The sequence below is a fragment of the Pleurodeles waltl genome, chromosome 3_1, assembly GCF_031143425.1.
Source record: "Pleurodeles waltl isolate 20211129_DDA chromosome 3_1, aPleWal1.hap1.20221129, whole genome shotgun sequence".
Taxonomy (NCBI): Eukaryota; Metazoa; Chordata; class Amphibia; order Caudata; family Salamandridae; genus Pleurodeles; species Pleurodeles waltl.
In genome coordinates, this window is record NC_090440.1 from 1,697,582,594 (window position 1) to 1,697,603,775 (window position 21,182).

The 21,182-nt window shown below is 44.7% G+C and overlaps 1 protein-coding gene across 11 annotated transcripts in view; it reads left to right on the forward strand.

The window, feature by feature from the left end:
• HDAC4 (histone deacetylase 4) overlaps positions 1-21,182 on the forward strand; it is a 1,159,747-nt gene that overhangs the window by 1,099,711 nt on the left and 38,854 nt on the right. For all 11 annotated transcript variants that reach the window (XM_069225509.1, XM_069225507.1, XM_069225510.1 and 8 more), the window contains one exon: positions 143-284. In XM_069225509.1, the coding sequence (XP_069081610.1) occupies positions 143-284 (142 nt within the window). The remainder of the gene's footprint in view (positions 1-142; positions 285-21,182) is intronic.

Consider the following 21,182-nt stretch of genomic DNA (forward strand, 5'->3'; position numbering starts at 1 on the left):
CTTATTGAACATGATAAAGGACCATACTGTCCCCAGGCATGTAGGTTTAGTATGTGCCTTGGTGATGTGCATTCCATGGACAGGAAGTAGTGTTGGCTGCCAGGCTGATCCGTTTTCTATCTTTTTTTGTTTAACCCCCAAGATAAGTACTGGTCTTCACTTCAGCGCTATTCCTCCACTGTTGGATATTCATTGATGGAGGCTCAGAAGTGTGAAAGCGAAGAAGCAGAGACTGTGACTGCAATGGCATCCTTGTCTGTGGGAGTGAAGCAGGTAGAGCACAGGTAAGAGTCCATTGAATAAATACATATATAACTGTAGCATAAGTGACTGGTTTTCATATGAAGTCTGGGTGCACACTCCAGAAATATAAGTAAGTGCACAGAAACTATAGTGAGGACACTGTCTCCTCTAGGTGTGTTATGTTTTTGGACATTGAGACATTAGGCTAAGACCCCCGCCAAGGATGTCTACCCTGTCTACAGAGTAATGGGTTCAGCACATAAGGGTATCAGTGCAAGAAACCCTGTCAATTGCAGATCAATTGCAGTGTATATGTTTCTTGGCGCAATTGTAACAATAAAAACAACACCCTTTCAGTCTTAACATTTTACTTATAAAGACCTTTTGCTAAGGCTTTCTGCATAGTTCTTTTTATTGAATCACAATATGATATTCTCAGTACAGTTCTTATCATCATATCTGGTAGTAGATTAAGCAACCAAATAGGAGTGGTACAAGGCATTTGAGTCACTTCATATACAATTTCTAACACTGAACATCTATAAAACATCGTCCATCACCCCCCTTCCATCTTGTTTCCCCTGTAGAGAATGCGACAACTTCCAAATGTATGTCCAGGGCCACCACTAAGATATAGCAAACCAAATTTCTCCACCCAGTCAAAAATAAGTCTGAGGGCTTTGTGCTCAATGGACTTGTTAAGGTCAGTCCTATCCTAGAAAGGACTGCAGGAGAGGACATTTGGTGGGTCACTGGATAGTGACTTTCTCTGTATTGGGGACAGGCTTATCCCTTAATCTCTAAAGATTCTTTCACTCATTTGTCTGCCCTATTCGGCCACTGTGCTGTGCTGGTATTCATGCAGTTCTCTTTATTAGCAGCATTAAGTAGTTTATATATGGCTGAAATCATAACCTTTACGCCTGATGTGAATTGTGGGTTCAACAGCAGGAGTGAGCAGTGGTATATATATATAATTTCTCCAGTATTGGATCTTTCATAGATTCACATGCTTGAATCATCCCTGTGGTGGAGGTGGGAGCCTCACGGTAACGTCAAATATACATAGCAGTAAGTGTATCACAGTAGGCCCCAATGGCCCAAACAGGCACTGTTATAGCCTATCCATGTCTTTTTATAAAAAAGAACCAAACTTGAACTACAACCAATCAAGTGTCAGCACCCTCTAGAACACTCCCAACAGAGGCGGTTTCCCTCAGATTTTCTACCTCACATTGTGTGAAGGGAGTCCCTGAGCTCCGCTCAGTTTCTTCTTCTGACAAGAGTATTTTCTTTCAGAGAACTCAGCTTTCCAGTGGACAGGATGTCCCAGCAAACTAAGAAAGGACTTTTCAGAGATTGTGGCAGTTGTGGGAGGAAACAAGTTCATATCGATGATCCCCACAAAAAGTGCATTTACTTCCTATATCCAGACCATAAGGTGAGGGATTGTAAGATTTGTTGCACCTTCAGTCATAAAACCCTAAAAGACAGAGAGGGTAGACTTTTGTTGTGGCTCCAAAAGCAGAAGGCCATGGAGTACCCTTCTTCTGAAGAGAGTGAAGCCTCATCACACGCTTCTCAGTCCCTAAAAAGGCGAGAGGTGAGGAAAGACTTCTTACAGAACCTCCAAGAAAAGTTTCTAAAAAATCAAAATGCCTTTCTTTGGAGAAACAAAAAGGCCAAGGGAGCGCTGCCTCAGTGTCAGAAACCCTGTTAAAACCCTTGAAAAAGGTTCACTCAGAGCCTACAACACAGTTGGGGAAAAAAAGGCACCTCCAAAAAGTGCCTCTCTGTCTCTATCACCGGGGAAAGAGCCGGGAAGATACTCCTTGGACTCTCACAGGAAAGGTTCATCGACATAACTGTCGACGACCGCATCGACAATAACGATGACGACTATGATGTCGACATTCACCACTGCAGTGTCCCCTATGATTGTTACATCGTCAACACTTTCGTCGACGACGATCATCACAGCAAAAATATACAAGAGGACACTGTCGAAGAAGACATCGTCAACGAGAGACAAACCGAAAACCCCGTCATCACATCTGTCGACGACGAGAGACCCGTCGAGGAGGGAGGTGCTGTCGACAAGAGAACCTTCGACGAGGGAAGTGCTGTCGACGACGAAAAATCCATCAATGAGGGAAGAACCGTAGACGAGAAAACCATCGACGAATGAACTGTCAATGATGGAACCATCAACAACATCTTCATCGAAGACAGTCTCATCGGCACAACCATCGATGACGGACACACCATGGGGAGCGATGTCTAAAGGTGATCTCGCGATCCAGGCTTCAGAAACAACAAGGTTTCTTCCCCTCTCTTTCATAATGATGGGAAAGAAGGCATCTCCAATCCTACCTATGCATACCTCCCCAAGCAAAGTGCTGCCATATCCTCCTCAACACCTATTGGATGATGACGATGACTTATTTTCTCAAGATGATGGAATGTTTGAAGCAGCCAACAGTCCGTCAGAGCTTAATGTCAAATGCCAGGACCTGGATGACGATGGTGATGGACAATATCAAGATAATTACTGGTCAGCCAGGGTCCAACCGGATCAGTCGTATTCCACATTTGGGAATACAGAAACTTCTATTCCTATGCCAAGGTCTTTGGTGACAGATCTCCAAAGTATGTTGCTGGACTACTACAGAAGGTTTCCACCATCACTACCAGCGACTCTGACCGCGTAGTATAACCTACAGACTGGTCTGCACACTCCACTCCCTAGCCATCCAGGGACACCACTCAGACCAGATGTAAACATCCCTTTTGTTCAGCCGCCGCAAGATGACCCTCAGTCCACAGGTGCAGAAGGGGAAGAGGGTGAAATACCAGAAACCACTCCTAGTGAGTGGGATGAATACCTCATCCCTACACCATTACTACCGGCAGCAGGACCATTGGATTCACCCCCGAAGGACAGAGGGGGATTCCATAATTTGATGTAAAGAGCTGCTAAACGATTTGAACTACCCATTCTTTCTCAGGAAACTGATTGTCTCCTGTATGACTTTAAAAAGCCATCAAAAAAGTCAGTTAGGGCTATACCTATAGTGGATTTTCTATGGCAGGAAGGATTGGAGGCAATCGATGAAAAACCCAGCTACAAAACCTTCCCAGAGATCGCGGTTGGAGAAAAAGTATAAAGCTCCGGAAGATACTCCAGCCTGTTTAATAACGCAACCAAAGCCGGATTCTGTGATATCTCAAGCAGCGCAACGCTGCTCGAAAAATCCTTTAACTCCGATAACATCCCCGCCAGATAGAGAAGGACGACGACTGGAAAACATCAAGAAAAGGTTCTCCTCAGTAGCAGCGATAACACTGCTAACTCGTTAGCCATTCTGGGCGGATATGATCACCAAATGTGGGCAGACATGTCCTCTTACCTTGACCTCTTGCCTGAGGACGCTAAACTGGAGGCAAAGAAAGTGTTGCAGGAAGGATAGCGGATTGCAGCCGATTGTGCGATTGATAACTCACTAACGGGTTTCAGGCAACTGGCAGGGGCAGCGGTCTTGCGTAGACAGGGCTGGCTGAAATCAGTTTCTTTTAGACTGGAGGTTCAGAGTAGAATACGTGATATGGCCTGTGATAGGGAAAGCCTCTTCGGCAAGCACATGGATGGCATGTTACACAGTCCATAAAGGCTGATACAGATACGGCAAAATCCCTTGGTACGTTGCAGTACAAAAAACAGCCATTTAGACGGGCGAGAGGCAGAGATATCTAAGCAGACCATTGCCAGGCGGATCGGTCTAGCAATACAATTTTGTCATGCCCAGGCAGGAAAATCGCTCCACAGTAAGGCTAAAGCCCACTCTACCAGGGCGGTGGCAACATCAGCGGCGCTCTTCGCGGGAGTACCCTTGCAACACATTTGCAGGGCAGCAACATGGTCCAGCCAGCATATCATAATCTCGTCCAAGGCACAGAAGAGGTTAAAGCATCGATATATTGCTCTTTAATATTAGCTGGAAATAGCATCATTTCTATTATTACGGATGTTATGGCTAGTTTAAACAATATTACTGCTCGCTATTCTAATTCAAGCATGTGAATCTATGAAAGATCCAATGCTGGAGAAGAAAATTGGTTACTTACCTGTAACTGTAGTTCTCCAGTATTGGTATCTTTCATAGATTGACATGCGTCCCACCCTCCTCAGAGGCGCCCCTTAATCATAAAGCTATCTGCTTCACACTCATACTAGAATATCTGAGGGAAACAGCCTCTCTTGGGAGTGTTCTAGAGCGTGATGACGCTTGATTGGTTGTAGTTCAAGTTGTGTTCCTTTTTATAAACGACATGGATAGGCTATAACAATGCCTATCGGGCCTACTGTGATACACTTACTGCTATGTATATTTGAAGTTACCGTGAGGGTCCTACCTCGACGATGGGGATAATTCAAGCATGTGAATTTATGAAAGATACCAATACTGAAGAACTACCGTTACACGTAAGTAACCAATTTTCTTCCTCTTGTTAGCATTCCAGCTCATCCCCCTGTCTCAAGAACCCCCCTTGTAACATTACATAAATACAAACTGTGGCGCCTGTCCTTTTTCTGTAACCTTAGAAGGTCACTTAGAGTCCCAGCCTGCCATAGTATTATTTTTTGTGTCCACTGTTTCTCTGTTCCCTTTCTGATCCACTTCTTTGCTACTGTTGGACAACTTCTCTGGTTCTCCTCTCTCAAACCCCGCCTTCTCTGCCACATCATACACCCTCCCGCCACCTGCAACCCTGCAGACATTTTGTGATTCTGGCCTGAAGGTATACAGGTTTGTGATGTGGTATAAGCACTGGTAAGACCTGGAATATATAAAGCAGCCACTGGAGCACATTCATCACTAGAATATTAATTCTGTCCATCCAAGTAATCTCCACATCCCAGTGCTTGCAGTATACCTTGTCTGTGTGGGCCAGTTCCCTTCAGAGTTTTTCATTTGACTTGTGAGGTAGATTCTGAAGTACTTAATTTATCTATATTTCTGTTTCAAAGGAGCCTGGTTCTTTAATGCAGCCATCACACCTGGACTCAATGACAAGTTAAGAACGTCTGATTTGTTAGTTAAAAGACAGCAGCTCAGCCACTAACTTTAGTAAGGGGACCTCCAGCTTTTCTGTTTCCAGGAAAACATAGTGTGTGTGAATAAAGAGGCTTATTTTATTTCATTCCCTCTGTCCTTCACAGTTTGGGATGTAGGTCATTCTTAGTAGGGAAGCGTTGTTAAATAGTATAAGCAGACTGAAAGAGGGGCTATCCTGATGTGTTCACCTTTTAAAGGCTATTTGTTCTGGCGGGCCATCATCTAGAAACATTCTGGGCTTGGGAACTATGCAGTTTACCTTCATCTAGTATTTAAATTGGCACACAAGACCTATTCACTTACCACTTTACTCATAAACACCCATCTGGCCTTTACTGCTTTCAAAGTGATCGCGGGACGTGCCTTTTGCTGCCAGATTTCCCTCACCTGGGGGGACAGGGAGGAGCTGCAATTCGGAAAGGGCAGGAGCCCTTTTAAAAACTTAACAGCGCTCCCGCTCGCGGGATCGCAGGGCGCGCCTTTTGCTGCCAGATTTCCCTCACCTGGGGGGACAGGGAGGAGCTGCAATTTGGAAAGGGCTGGAGCCCTTTAAAAACTTAAAAGCGCTCCCGCTCGCGGGACGCGCCTTTTGCTGCCAGATTTCCCTCACCTGGGGGGACAGGGAGGAGCTGCAATTCGGAAAGGGCAGGAGCCCTTTAAAAACTTAACAGCGCTCGCGGGACGTGCGCGGGCGCGCCCGGGCAAAGTCCGGGCCAAGGGAGGGCCCGTCCTGTGCCCGTCTGAGACCGGATGAGGCTGGGCTGGGCCACACCTCTTAATTTTAGTTTTTTGTGCTGCCACTGGTATTGAGTGAGCCTTTCCTTTTTTCCTCAACATGGGAAAGCGCAAGGTACGCTCCAGCCCCGATCATGCCTCAATTAAGTCCAAATCTTCTAAATCCAATAGAGAAACGCAAATCCATTCTAATTGTGTCTCTAGAGAAATCGATAACCTAATTGAGGAAGTGGAATTGATTCTTAAGGAAAAAGAGAACAACGACGGAAAGAGATGGAAATCTGGATCTTTGCTTCCGTTTTTGACAACAGGTCCAAATAAATCCTCCGATGTTCAGTCTTTGACAACCTTGGCTTCCGGCCCGCTTCCTCCTCCTCACCTTGTTTGGTCAGCCCCTCTCCTCATCCTCGATCCCGTTCAAATTTGGGGGTTGCTCCTCCCGACTCCTTCCTCAATGGGATTTCTTGTGCAAATCGATTCTCTGTTTTGGCTTTCCCAGAATTGGAGGATGTCAACCAGCCCTTGCCGTCTTTAGTCTCTAACTCCAACTGTGATCCTCCTAGTGATGTTGTTTTAACATTGGTGTCCAGTCTGAAACGTGAAGTTGGGGAACTGAAGAGCTTACTGTTTGAAGTTTTAAAACTTCTCAAAAAACCCGAACCAACTCCCCAGTGCGCTTCGCCTCCTGTTTCAGCACAAGCTGTCCCTTCTTCGGCTCCTGCTCCTCTGCCAGTAGTTTTGCCACGAGAAGTCGACAAGGGTCTTAGTTCTAGACCTTATCACAGAAACCATTCGATTTTAGCTCCAGCCCCTCTTAGTTCTGATTATCCTAGGGCCCGCTCTATATTTGTGTCTGACCAAAATTGTATTGACATGTGCAACGTACCCCAACTTACACCCGACAAGAGGGAAGATACTTCCTCTCTTATTAACAAAGTGTTGTATTGGATTCGCCACAACAGGGGCTGCGGCTCTATTATTCATGCCGACATTGTCTTTGTTTTACGTGTTCGAGGTTGCCCTGGGGGGCGGGATACCATCAAACTCAATCTTGCCAATCCCGCTTTAGTTAAGGGGCTTTTGCAGATGGAAGCTCGTAATCCTCCAAGAACGGATCTAGATATTTTTTTTTAGAGAAAGCTTGCCCGTTATGGATGACAAGATCTTGTTCTCTTGCCCTTCAAGGGCTACGACCATCCCTTGTAATGTTCCTGCTCCTGTTGCCCCCCCTGGTTTGTTGCCTTTTTTTAGTGTTGGGGCTGCTATGGTTCGTAACATTAAAGCTCTCAACATCCGAGATCCTATTTGTCCAGGGGATACATCTGATGTGGGCTGACTATGCCATTATTCTTCTGGCAAACCTTGAGCTACACATTATCAAGAAGTGCCTCCCCTAGGATCTCCACTGGACACGGGGGTCAATATCTTAGGGGCCCCACTTTGTACTCTTAATGCGATTCCTAATCCATCTTTTAATGTTGATTCATGTAAGCTGGGTTGCAGTACTGCACCTGGGAAACTACTGTCTTGGAACGTAGCAGGTATTAAGAGCAAATTATCCGACCCAGAGTGGGGGTCCTATGTTGATTCTTTTTCCATATGCATGTTCCAGGAAACCTGGTCCAAAGACTGTGTGTATAGGCAAGGTTATTGCTGTTTTACTAAAAAGGCAACTCAATCTACTAGGGGAAGGGCGATTGGGGGTCTATGTACCTGGGTCAAGTTGACTGAGGTGGGCAGGGTTAAGGAAATTGCTGTTGATTCCTGTGATATTCTAGCAACAGTAATATGGCCAATTTCAGGTGTTCCCGTAATATGTATCAACATTTATAATAGACCAGGTCCTTCTAATCTTCAGTCTGATACTATCCACCTTTTGCATAACCTTCTATCTGAATCCCATTCGAGATATCATGTCATTATTGCAGGTGATTTTAACGCTAAAATTGAATTTGACTCAGCCTTTTCTTAGTCCATCCAGGCTGAAGATGAAGTGTGGAACATCCCCCCACTTTCATCCCATTCAGTATCTTGTATCCCCCCCACTAGGGTGCTGCAGATAATAGACCTTGCAGTCACATATGGCCTCCGTTTTGGAAATTGCCGATTCCCAAATGATAACCCTGCCAAACCTACCTTCTTCAGAGGCTCTTATACTAGCACTCTGGATTACGTCATTCTTGATCCGCCTTTTACATTAAAAGAAACAGAGCTGGCTATTTGTGCCCAAAAAATAGGGAAGGGTCCTGGTCTAGACGGCATCCCTTCGGATTTGTATAAATCTGACTTATCCGTATGGACCTGGTACATCAACAGGGTTTCGAATAGCGTCCTGACAACTCGTTCTTATCCGGACTCGTGGAAGGTGGCAATTATTGTTCCCATCCACAAAAAAGGAGATAAGAGCTCCTCAGGGAATTACAGACCCATTAGTCTACTAGATAACCTGCAAAAAAAATTCTCTTTCCAGCTCCTAACCAGACTAAAGTACTGGATAACGAAAAACCAGGTTTTAAGCCATCTACAGGCTGGATTTAGGGACAAGGTCAGCACTATCAACCAGGTCTTCCGATTTACTACCATCAAGTGGAAGATCGTAGACACAGACCGAGGCCACTTATTTGTGGCCTTTGTTGATCTGAAATCTGTGTTCGACCTTGTCCCGCGTGCTAAGCTCTGGGAGGTCATGAGCTCTACTGGAATTCCGGGCTCTATGATTAACATTATTAAAGATCTTTACTCTGATAATTATGCCAGAGTTCGTTGGGGTTCGGCTGGTGATTTGTCCTCAGCTTTTCCTACAACCCGCGGTGTGAGGCAGGGGTGCGTTCTGGCGCCTACCTTATTCTTACTGTTCATCAATGCATGTATTCCATATCTTTTAGATCCTTATGGCGACGCTCCAAGTCTGGGTGGGCAAAAGTTTCCTTGCCTTTTGTTCGCGTATGACACCCTGTTACTTTCACGAACTGCAATGGGCCTCTCAAGATTGCTTTCCCGTTTTATGTACTTCTGCAAGGACCACGGGTTGGAAATTAATTCAGCAAAAACTAAATATATGGTCTTTGGGGACAATAGGTGCAGAATGAAGAGGCCGGTGTACTTAGAAGGTGTCCCCCTGGAAAGAGTGGGCACCTTTGATTACCTGGCCATTAAATTGGAAGACTCACATCATTGGCATGCTCAGCGCCAGAAATCCTTACTGTGCTTGAAGCAAAGGGCGGGCAGCATTGTTAGATTTGCTTCCAGATCTCCCAGATTTGCAATGTCTCCTGCCCTTGAAATATACAAATCTCAAGCCGGGGGGGGCCCTTTATGGTGCCGAACTCTGGGACCACTGTAGTCTGGTGATCTTGGCAAGGGCAGAAAACCAATTTTTTAAAATGTTGCTTAAAGTTCCCTCCAGTACTCCATCTCTGCCCATTCGAATGGATCTAAACCTTTTTTCTATTTCGCAGATTGCTGCTTTAAGGCCCTTGCTATTTTGGATTCGGCTTTGGTCAACAGATGCCCTATCGCCATTTCGCTGCAGGCTTATATCCTTGGTGGGTCACAACACCATCATCAAAATCAAATGGTGTGCTTATGTCAAACAGTCTTTAACTCTCCTAGGTCTAGGGTCCTACTGGATGGACCCACCCTCCATTCCCAAAAATGCTGCACAGGTACTGAAGGATGCTTTTTGGCACAACGTTCAGACTATGCAATTTGCTAAGACTGTCCCGCTCTCTATGTCGGACAAGTTCTTATCATTCAAATGCCATTATGAACTCGAACCTTTCATGGATATTGCACTATCTCCATTCGCACAAGCTCTTTTTGTCAGATTTAGAGTAGGGTCTCTCCCTTTATGTTCTTTGATGCACAATTGGCCTAGTTCCACTAACAGATCCAAGTTTTGCCCGATGGGTTGTAAAAGTGAAGAGTCTGTTTCACATGTTTTTTTTTTTCTGTCATGCATACCTCAAACAAAGAGCCCTTTGGATTATCCCGCTTTGTAAATCTATTGGTGTCAGGTCTCATCTTCATGCTGAGAGAATTCTAAAATCTGATCCATCCGTCCAAGTAGTTTTTCCAGTGGCAAAATTTCTCGAAGCAATCTGGCGCCTTAGAGTAGTTATTTTAAAGAAAAATAATAGGTAGTTAATTTTTATACTTATTTATGCATATTTATCCACTCGTGATGACTGATTTTACATTTTCCCTTTTAGCACAAAGTTATTTTTTACTATATTATTGAGTATTTATGGATCCTGGGAAGTGGCCCCTTGTTGAGGGGACCCCCTTATTGTTAAGAGACTCATTTTTTATACTTCGGTTGGATTTTAACCCTCTTGTATTTTTTTATTCTTTACTGTGCATGTACTTTAGTGTCTTTTACTATTCAACTGTTATTGTTTGCACTGTACTTTCATGGTATGTTCTTTTACTTACCGAAATAAAGTTAAATGATGATGATGATGGGTGGGCTTTCAAAGTAATAGGACCATGGAGAAGCACTTTTAATGTATCTTCCCAAACAGATATGCGGTCTTCCTTATATTATTGTGGCTCTGCCTACCAGCCACAAATCCAGACTGTTGTGTCTCAACTAAGACTGGCTAATGGCTGATATTTTGTTTAATATTGTTGCATCGCAATTAAACAGTGATATTGGCTTCTAAGAGGTAAAACGCAGGAGGTCCTTTCTCAGGTTTAGTGGGTCAGGTTTGCATCTGCTTCCATCATCCATGGTTTCACTCTCTTCCTGGAAGCGAAGGTATAGAAGAGACAGTGGCAAGCATTTTGACCAGTATGTCTTAGAAGGTCTTATAAAATCCGTGGTGTACCCATCTGAGCCATGTGCCTTTAATTTCCTTAATCTCCTCTCTAACCACTCTCTGAAAGTCTGGAAAGCCTTAGAGAGTCCAAATAATGCCTCTCCTCCTCTTGTGTCATAGAACTTTATGCATACAAATTGGCATAGAAATCCCGAGTTTATTTGCTTCTTTTTTCACTCTCCGACCCAAGGCATTACTAAGTTCTCCCACATGGTTGAGATTTAGGTGCACTTATAAGTCTTTTGGCCACTTCCTTCCAGTTATCACCCTTCACGTAGAAAGATTGCCTAGTCCAAGTTAATGCCAAAGATATTCATTCAAAATATATTGAATAGACCTACGAACCGATTTAGGTCTCCCAGCAGTCTGTTGGAGGCCTGAGCTTTATGATTAACAATGAGGTCGGCCAGTTCCATCATCAGTTGATTCTCAAGTATTTCTCTTTTGTATGCCCTTTAAGCTGCTATTGCTGTAAGGTGCCCCCTAATCTTTGCTGTTAAAGGTGTCCCATTTGATGCTTGTTGTCTTTATGTCGGCGGATGCAAATGACAGCCTCAATACATTTGCACATATCCAATGTATGGGTCTGCTCTTTCAAAATATAATTCTTTAATATTTAACAGAAGAGCCCTCTCTCATGGATTTCCTAGTACGCCTTATAGCTGTATTATCAGAAAAGGGTATGTAGCTATTGTGGGCGTTCAAGAAGAATTAATAGCAACGCTCATCACCATTAAATGGCCTTCACTCGTTCTAAATCCCATATATCCATATATCTCATGACCCTTTTTAAGTGTTTACCTGTGGTCCTAGCCAGCCTTTTATAGTTATGGGACAATCATATGAGCCATCCCACATTATGGTGAATTCTACTGCCTATAAAATATCACCCCTTACAAGTCTGAGAAAGTATCTCCTGAAATAATATTTTTAAAACGGTGCCTTTACAGTATTTAATGCAGATATATTTGCTAATTTAATTCTACTCTCAAAGTGAGACCGAAACAAAATGTACCTCCCTACTGGATCCTTACACTATTTTCTGTTAGTAAGGGAGTCTTTAATCTTTATTGCCAGACTGGCCTCCTTGATCTACAACTGAGGTCCTCTTCGTCTGCAGCTGAGGCTCAAAATCATTGGGGGAAGTGCAAGTGTGTATCTTGATTAACTATAACATCAAGTTGCAAGTTACTGATGTGCTTCCAGAATTGTATCCATTTTGTAGGAGAGATAAACCATCTCACATTTAAAGATGTCACTCATTCCATAACCAGCTTGAAAAGAATGAGCAAAACATCACAATCCATAACCGTGCCTATCACTTGAGTGGACAATCCCACCCTTCCATCTGCCATGCTCCCCAAAAAACAACCCAAAAATAGAATCAACTAAAAGTTGTGCAGACTCATCAAATCAGTCTAACTGAATGGGGTCCCCTGCCACATTTAACTACCCTTTGCCAGGCAGTTATGAACTAAGGCCAGAGAAAAATATAATTTGGCTTCTTGCCACAGGTAACGTATAACTGGCTCTTTGTACTAATAAAAGTAATGCCTCCCCACCAACCTGTCCCATCCCTCAAAACTTGAATAAACATCCCAGTTACCTCCTCTTTAACATAGTATGCAGGAAACAGTACATGTAAACAAGCATGTATGATTCTTAATACCACGATTCGCCTGTGTCCCCTAAACCCCTTCCCCCACCTCCTCCTGCCTCTCAACATTATTTATAGCTCACATAAAAAAACATGATCATTTGAACACTATTCGAAACAATGCACTCATGACACCTTCAGTTCCTCTCCTGAAAGGTGGCCTTCCTGGTGGCCAAGTCGTTCTAGACACTCATCATTAAGCTCAAAGTCGTCGGGGAAGTCATACAAGAGTTAAAGAAGTTGAAGCGTTCTTCAACTTAACTACACCAATCTAAACCTTCAGACAAAGTACAGGAATGATGTTACTGTAGGCCCCACTGTTGCCCCTCTGTTGCATCGCTTAGATGCATTGGTGAACTTCAAGCGCTCACCCTACAGCAGGCTTCTCCAGCAAGCAGTTTTTGAGATATTGGTAGCTGTGTACTTTGTCCAGCCCAGCTTTCTAAGTTAGAAGCTTTTGCCAGACTAAATTAATATACGTATACCAAAAGTGAAAAGTGTGCATAAAAGACAAAGTTTGTGTATCTTTCAAAACTTATTAGCTGATGTTTGAATTTCCAAAATGTACAGCTGATATTTGAGTGATAAGTCACGTCGCATTGGAGAGGTATATTACTAATATTACCTTGGTGCCAGGGGCATTTAAGCAGTGGTTGTTACATGTTACACATTTAAAAATAGACAAAGCCTTTTGTTTTGTCACCTTTAAAGCTGGCAGTTCTGTCTTATGCAATGAGGTAATCACTGCGGGTAATTTTACACTGGCTGGCCACTTGTCTAATCTTGTCTGAAGTGGTCATTATTACAACACTATTGATATTAGTGAGTTGGGCTGATTTTTATCAACCATAAATAGACTTTTTTTTACAGAAAAGTTTGGATACCCCTGCCCTACAAAAGTCCTTCATCCAGATCCAGAAGGGCAACGTTGTTCTCAGAACCCATGCTAAGTTCCTCCTTAAGGTAGTATATCTGTTCCACCATAACAAAACCCTGTAGCTCCCAGTTTTCTTCCCACAGCCAGATTCCGTTGTATAGAGAGCATTGTAAAAATTAGATGTCACACTACATGTCAGTCGAGCTGTTACGTACTACATTGACAGGACAAAGCCATTATAAATCAGACCACCTTTTTGTCTTCTTTGCAAAGCCTTAGTGGGGACATCCCATTTCCCAGGCAGGTTTTGCTAGGTGGAAAATTAAATGTATCTGATAGAGACTTCTAGCCACAGATTCCTTACTTCACAATGTTCCTTAGGCATAAGACTAGATCCAGTACTTTTTGAGCAGTACCTTTGCGTGCACGTTTGTTGTGTCATTCAGCTCTGCCCTGTAAGTGGTGTGCACGGTGCTTATATATAGGCGCCATCCGAGGACTCTGACATCAGTTCTTTTCTTTTCACACCAGTCAATGCAGATCCAGACAAAGCTACCTCCAGTCAATTTTTGGCTGCTTTTTTCAATACTTTATCAAGCCTTTTTCAAGACTTTGTCTCTCAGTGTGGATCGGATGCTCTCCAAAAAACTGGGGGGGTTTAAACCCTGTGACACCTGCCACAGACCGATGTCTGTGACAAGCCTCCATCTGGTTTGCCTTTGGAGCTTGGAGTGGGACCATGACTCTGAAACTTGAGGACAGCCGCTCCATGAATCCCAAGGTGCTGAGGGGGTGCTTCTTCTTGAAGCTTTTAGTCACCAAATACCAGTTGCCTCCACAACATTCCATTTCCCAGTCGAAAGGAAGGTCCCGGACCCGTTGACCAAGTCGTTCCAGGCACTCATCATCAAGCTTGATGTCTTGGGGTAAGTCCTACAAGAGTCAAAGAAGTTGAAGCATTCATCAACTTCACAGCACCAGTCCACATTTTCAAATGAGGCACAGAAATGATGTTACTGTAGGCCACACGCGGAGCCTGCCTCCGAATCTGCTCCACGCTTCCCTGAGTTTCCTTGAGCCGGAGCAACCCCTTCCCTACTCTGTAAATTTTATGAGGCCAATCACCTAATTTTTGGGCTGACATCTCCTTTGGAGAGCCTTTAGACCCCCTGGGTTTGGCCTTCTGCCCTCAGCACCAGTCAAGCCCCCGAGATCCAGTTCAGGATCCAGAATGACTCTGACCCCTAGAACTCAATCTTCCCTGGAGCCTGTTCCAGCGACATCATTCCTTGCACCACCAACACCCCACAATGGTTTGCTGACCCCATAATCACACAGACTCTGATAAGGAGCCAGATCTGTGTCACCCAAAGTTGACACAGCGCTGTCGGGAACTAGACCTTCCAAGTCTGACCCAGTTCATGCTTTTTTCGACAGGCCTGGAGAGAAGTATGATTGGGGAGGATCCCTATGGAAACACCAACCCCCTTAATGAGGCTGAAGACAGGTGGTATGATAAATTGGCGGATGCAAGTGGTTTGAACACTCCCAGTCACTGACCTGGTCTCTCCTCCTAGTGTGGCTACTGAGGAATGGGCTTCATTTGCTATGGTGATGAGAAGGACGGCTTAGGTCCTGGACCTTATACTGCCCTTGGGTGCCTTGACAGAAGTGCTTCAACTGGATGTTGCCCACTTAGAACTTCTCCTCCCTTTTAACGAAGCCCTCAATGATGTCCTGCTCAGGGCCTGGGCCAACCCCTGCACAGGGGCGACCGTGTCCAGGACAATTTCCCACTTCCATCGCCCTTCTCCTGGGGGACACACCTTTCCTCACCCAGCATTCCACCAGAGAGAGTTTGGATGTCCAGGCCTCCACATTCAAGATCAACCATGGCACACTCCCTCCCACACCACCAGACAGGGAATCCAAGAGGCTGGATACCTTTGGCATGAAAATGTTCTCTTCCAACAGCCTTGCACTGCAGTTGGTGAACAATGCCTGCCGTTGGCCAGTACACCTAGACAGTTTGGGATTTGGTTGCACAAGTGCTGCCCATGGTCTCGGAGGAAGTCTGAGCCTTATTGACGCAGGCCGTTGCCAATGGCAGAGACACAGCAGAGTTCACCATTCTCTGGGGACTGTATACGACTGACTCAGTAAGCAGAGTGATTGCTTCATCAGTGGAACTCATACACCACAACAAGTGGGTACTCTAAATTGTTCAGCAGGGTTACTCCATCCCTTTCCTACAAAAACCCACCACCCATGCCACGGTCCTCACACCTGCTGAGGAAGGACCGTTCTCTCCCTGGTCTGTCAGGAAGTTTAGACTCTTTGCCAAAAAAGCCATCTAGAGGGTGCCAACATCAGAAGTCTTTTGTAGTTGTTATTCCAGCTACTTTCTGATGCCCAAGAAGGATGGAGGCTGCTGCATTATTTTAGACCTGCGCCCCTTCAACTTCTTCCTGAAGGAGAAAATCAGGATGCTCACATTAGCTCAGGTTCTGTCTGCCCTAGAACAAGGAGACTGGATGGTAGCATTACAATTTCAGGACGCCTTCTTCCATGTTCCCGTCCTGCATGCCCACCGACGTTACCTGCGGTTCATGGTGGACTTCGAGCGTTATCAGTTTGCTGTACTCCCTTTTAGCCTTACTACCACCCCTCAGGTATTCACCAAGTTGACAGCAGTTTTTGCAGCTCACCTGCGGAAGTCGGGGAATAAAGTGTTCCCCTACCTCGATGATTGACTGTCGAAGGCAGGCTCACCCACAGGCAGTTGCCTTCCACCTCCAGACTACGCCAGACCTCCTTCATTCTCTAGGGTTCACTAAAAACTGCTAAAGTCAGACCGGAGTCCCTCTCAGACACTCCCTTTCATTAGAGCTGTTCTGGACACAGTGCAGTTTGGGACCTATTTTCTGAAATAGCGAGTCCAAGATATTCAGGTGACAATTCCAGTGTTTCAGCCTCTATTCTGGATTTCGGTAAGACTGACATTGGGGCTGCTGGGCCTCATTGCCTCCTGCATTCTGCTATTAACACATGCCTATTGGCATATAGGAGCTCCGAAGTGGGACCTGAAGTCCCAGTGGACGCCGCATCAGAGAAATGTCTCCCACCTAGTCCAGATATTAGAGGGAACTGCAAAAGACTTGCAGTGGTGAATGATGAACCGTGATTGGGTCAGCGGCAGATCCCTCTCACTTCCCCACCTAGAGCTCACTGTAGGTACAGATGTCTCACTCCTGGGCTGGGGTGGCCATCTGGGAGAGGGGCCATTTGGAGGAGGTGGTGATCAGAGAATTCTGGTCTCCAGCAGAGTCTCAGCTCCATATAAACCTGTTGGAGCTGAGAGCGATCCAACTGCACTGAAAGCCTTTCTTCCTTTCATCAAGGGAAGGCTAGTTCAGATGTTCACAGGCAGCAGAACCTCAGGACATTTCCATGGTTGTTAACATCTGGCGGGCTGTTTGAATGCCAGAGCAGATTTACTTGGCCGTCGATGCCGAATGGCTCACAAATGGCAGCTCCGTCCCAAGGTGCTGCAAGGTCTCTTCAGAGAATGGATAGAACCTTGGTAAGATCTATTGGCCACCACTGACAACGCACAATGTCAGCACTTCTTTGCACTGGAGTTTCCAAGGCAACTTTCGTTTGGAGACCTTTTTCATCTCTAGTGGAGCTCAGGTCTACTATACACTGTGCTGCTAGTAGCACTACTGCCCAGAGTTCTCAAGAAGATCAGGAACAACCGGGCCCAAGTCATTCTTGTGGCTCAAGATTGGGCACAGAGAGCATGGTATCCCGAACTCCTGAGCATGAGCATCGGTCCTCTGATCAGGCTGCCTGTTTGGGAGGATGTACTATCACAGCAACAGGGCAGGGTCCTGCACTTGCACCTTTGCACAGCTGGCCTTCATGCTTGAGATTGAGCAGCGGCAGTTGACAGTTTTTGAACTCCCTACAGAAGTCTGTGATGTCATTCAAGCAGCCAGGCATCTCTCAGCCAAGTCAGCATATGCCTATTGTTGGAACACATTTGTGGCTTAGTATGCTTTCAAAACTGTTGATCCACTTTTTGCACCTTTATCTTAGGTTTTGTTTTTTGTTCTCTCACTTGCCTGGTAAGGCTTTACTTTTTGGCACAGTTAAAGGGTATCTTTCGGCCATATTGAAGGTCTTGCAGTTGCCAGATCAGGCCTCCCTGTTTGTCACTTAAAAGGACTTTAATGTATGTCCCATCCAAAACCCTTCATCATGCGCAAATGGGACTTCAATCTGGTATTGACATTCTTGATGTGCTCAATCTCCAAGCTGTCCTTTACACATTTTGACATTCAAAACTGCCTTTCTAGTGGCCGTTGCATTGACCAGGAATGTTAGCGACCTGCAGACACCTCCATACACCACATTCTTTACTGACAAACTGGTACTGAGAACACGTGCTTCTTTCGTGTCAAACGAAGTGACACCCTTCTGTGTCAGCCAGACCATTACACTGCCAACCTTCTTTGCTCCCACTCACTCTTCCAAAGAGGAGGAGAGGCTTCTTCGCCAGGACCTATAAAAAGCTTTATTGTTCCATGTTGATCGTACTAAGAAACTCCAGGTTGATGATCAAATCTTCATTGGGTCTGCTGGATCAAAGAGGAGAGATCATGCAGAAAAGGGACACCTCAAGATGGACTATATACTGCACTAAAATCTGCTACACACTGGCCAAGAAGCATCACTTGAGGATTTGTGGGTTCATTCCCCCAGAGTCAAGGCTGCGACCACTTCGTTAGCTCACGAAGTCCCTTTCCTGGAGATCTATCAGGCCACGACGTGGGTGCCTCAGCACACGTTCCCCAAGCACTACTGACTGGACAGTAAGGTCCATTGTGATGGAGAATTTGCCGGTTCAGTCCTCCAGGAATTCCTGGTCTAAATCTGTTCACAGACCCACCTCTGGAGAGAGGTATTGCTTGGGTATCTATTCTTAGGTAAGAAATCTGCAGTTAGAATTCTTTATCAGATGAACAAGTTACTTACCTTCGGTAACTCCTTACCTGGTAGAGACTGTATCTAGCCGCAGATTCCCTACCGATCCTCCTGCGACCAGATTTCTCCATCTAGGGTAACCCTTATGAGGTCCTTAATGTCTGCACACTGGTACATCACCAACCTTCGTGGGGCAGCGCTTGTGGCTTGGAAAGGACATGAAAACTAACTGATGTGAGCGTGCTGGGCTAGTACCTATAAAAGCACCGTGCAAGTCACCTCCAGCGCGGACGACGTGGAGCCGAAGGACCCCCACCCACTGGCTCGAAGAGGTTCTGCTACACAACTTTCTTGATCCAGTGTGATGCCTTGGGAATTTTTTAGGGTATGGAATCTACGGCTAGCTAGTCTCTTCCAGATAAGGTGTTATGAAGATAAGTAACTTGAGCATTCAGACCTGCTATTATAACAGTAAGAGTGTTCTTTCTGCTCCCCTCAGGGCACACTTCACCTGCAAAAATGAAGACTATAGCTTTCTTAGGCACAGCCCTCCTTTTTTTTCCCTAAAGTCCTTTCAGATTTTCAGGATAACCAGGAAATACCCTTCTCTTTTTTGTTTTTCGTTTACTTCCACTGATGCATTTTGTACTCCATCCTCTATTGCCTCCATCACACATTGGCAAATGGCTTCTTCAAATGCCATATTCGATTCACCCACCATGCCTGCTATCCGTCAATGTTGATCTTTGGAATTACTGGAGAATAAACCTTGGCAGTTTGTAAGCTGGCTGGTATAGCGTGAGCTTACAGTTGTCATATTTTTACTAAAGAGATACAACTAAGGAGTAAGCATGTGCTCTTATCTCCTGTAACAAATGCAGTATATCAGTATTAGGAAAGGAGAATCTGGAACTGGGAATTGAAGAATCGTTACAAAGAGCAACTTGTACTTCATTACCATGACCAGGTGAGCTTTCTAAATCCTCACTTCACTTTAGCCTTCCCAAACAAATGAATTATTAACCTTTATGGCTCTTTGAGAAGTGGTGGATTTGTCAGACTTATTTTTGCAGATTCTATCCACTACATGACAACAGTTTTCCACTCTGTAGGTAAAATACAGACTACATAAAATTTGAACATTAACTTGCTTTTGTATCTGTTCACTTCCCTCTCACCAGTAAGATGTTTATTCTGTTGTAGCTGACTTAAATCTTTGGGCAAATGAGTTATCTGTCTTAATAGTCTCAGTAATTGCCTTCTTTACGATGTGCATCTATCAAATGGTTAACAATAGCAGACTAGGATTAGGCTACACACCGCACTGAATCTCAGTGAAAAATGTTCATTATAGGACAACACTCAAGCCTGGACACATCAGTGTGTATTTACCCTCAGTGTAACTCAAAATTATAAATAATGAATTATACCTCGTTGCCTGGTCTGATGGCGCAGTAAGCATAATACATCCTCTCCAAGGATCGGTGTTAGACCCCATGGTCACATTTTTTAATTCCAGTAAGTTCTTCCAGCCTTTCATCCTCCTTAAGTTGCTAAGTAAATGGCATTGAATTAGTTAACAGTAAACATCTGTTCTGTCAGTAGCGCCAAGAGTTGAACATGTGCCTTTTATGTTAACCCTAAACTGGTGCTAGTCTCAGGGCTAAAATATTTAAATTTGAAATTAAGATGTTTAAGCTACAGTTCGTTTATATAACTGTTAAACATTAGCAGAAATTAATTTCCTTGATCATTGACATACCCCGCTAAAAATGTTAAAAATCAGGAAGCCACCCAAGAAGCATTAAATATTCCATTCATTCTGAAAACATAAACACAGCTCCGGAAAGCCCATGACATAACTAAAAATCATAACACCCATTAACATGCATTAATTAGACTTTGTGCATAAAAAAAACAATAGCTATTTCAAAACAATAGACAGTTGGCCTGGCCTTTTTGGTATATTTTCATAGGTCTCACACCTTTGTAAGATTGTGTGTACATATGTAGTGTGGCAGGATATCAGTCAGTGAATGGTGGTAAATCATTGTCTCGGTAGGAAGTCTGAACCCCCTCTCAAGGAATTGTGAGGTACAGTGGAGAAGCTTACCAACACGTCTCAGCACGGCAGCACAGCACGGCAGGGATGCTTTTATTGGGATAGTTAAGTACATACTTTTCTCAACAGCAGTATTTTACAAGCACCAAGCAGCCAGGCAGTTGTACTTTACTGGGTAAGTAGGATTGTTTCACAGCAGAACTGCCTTTCTTTGATAAGGAAAATACCAGTTCTTATAAGCTTTACTACCATGCTGCTTTGAATGGGACAGTATCCACACTTCTCTTCAGTTGAACTACACTAAGAGAATGATAGTGTTTTACCAGCACTTTGTGGCGGTGCTGTTCAACTCAGAGAGTGCTCAGCAGGCTGCCCCACAGAACTGCCCCACAGGACTGCTAGGCCGTGAGGACATTGAAGCGGTCACTGCAGAATCACCGCAGAGGAGCCCCGCTTCGCTTGCTGACTAAAAGCTACCTTCCCTCGAGTCGGTACTCCATAAGAAAGGAGATCTCTGTACCTCCCGGAGGACTGTAGACACAGGCATGTGGGAACCTGGTGACAGTTTGTGCCAAGAATGACCGCACATTAAAAGAGATGCTGTCTAAACAGACCAGGAGCAGATCAGGAGACAGACCCACCCTGACTCCCTTCTAGCCTCGATCAGCAAGCTGACGGGGAC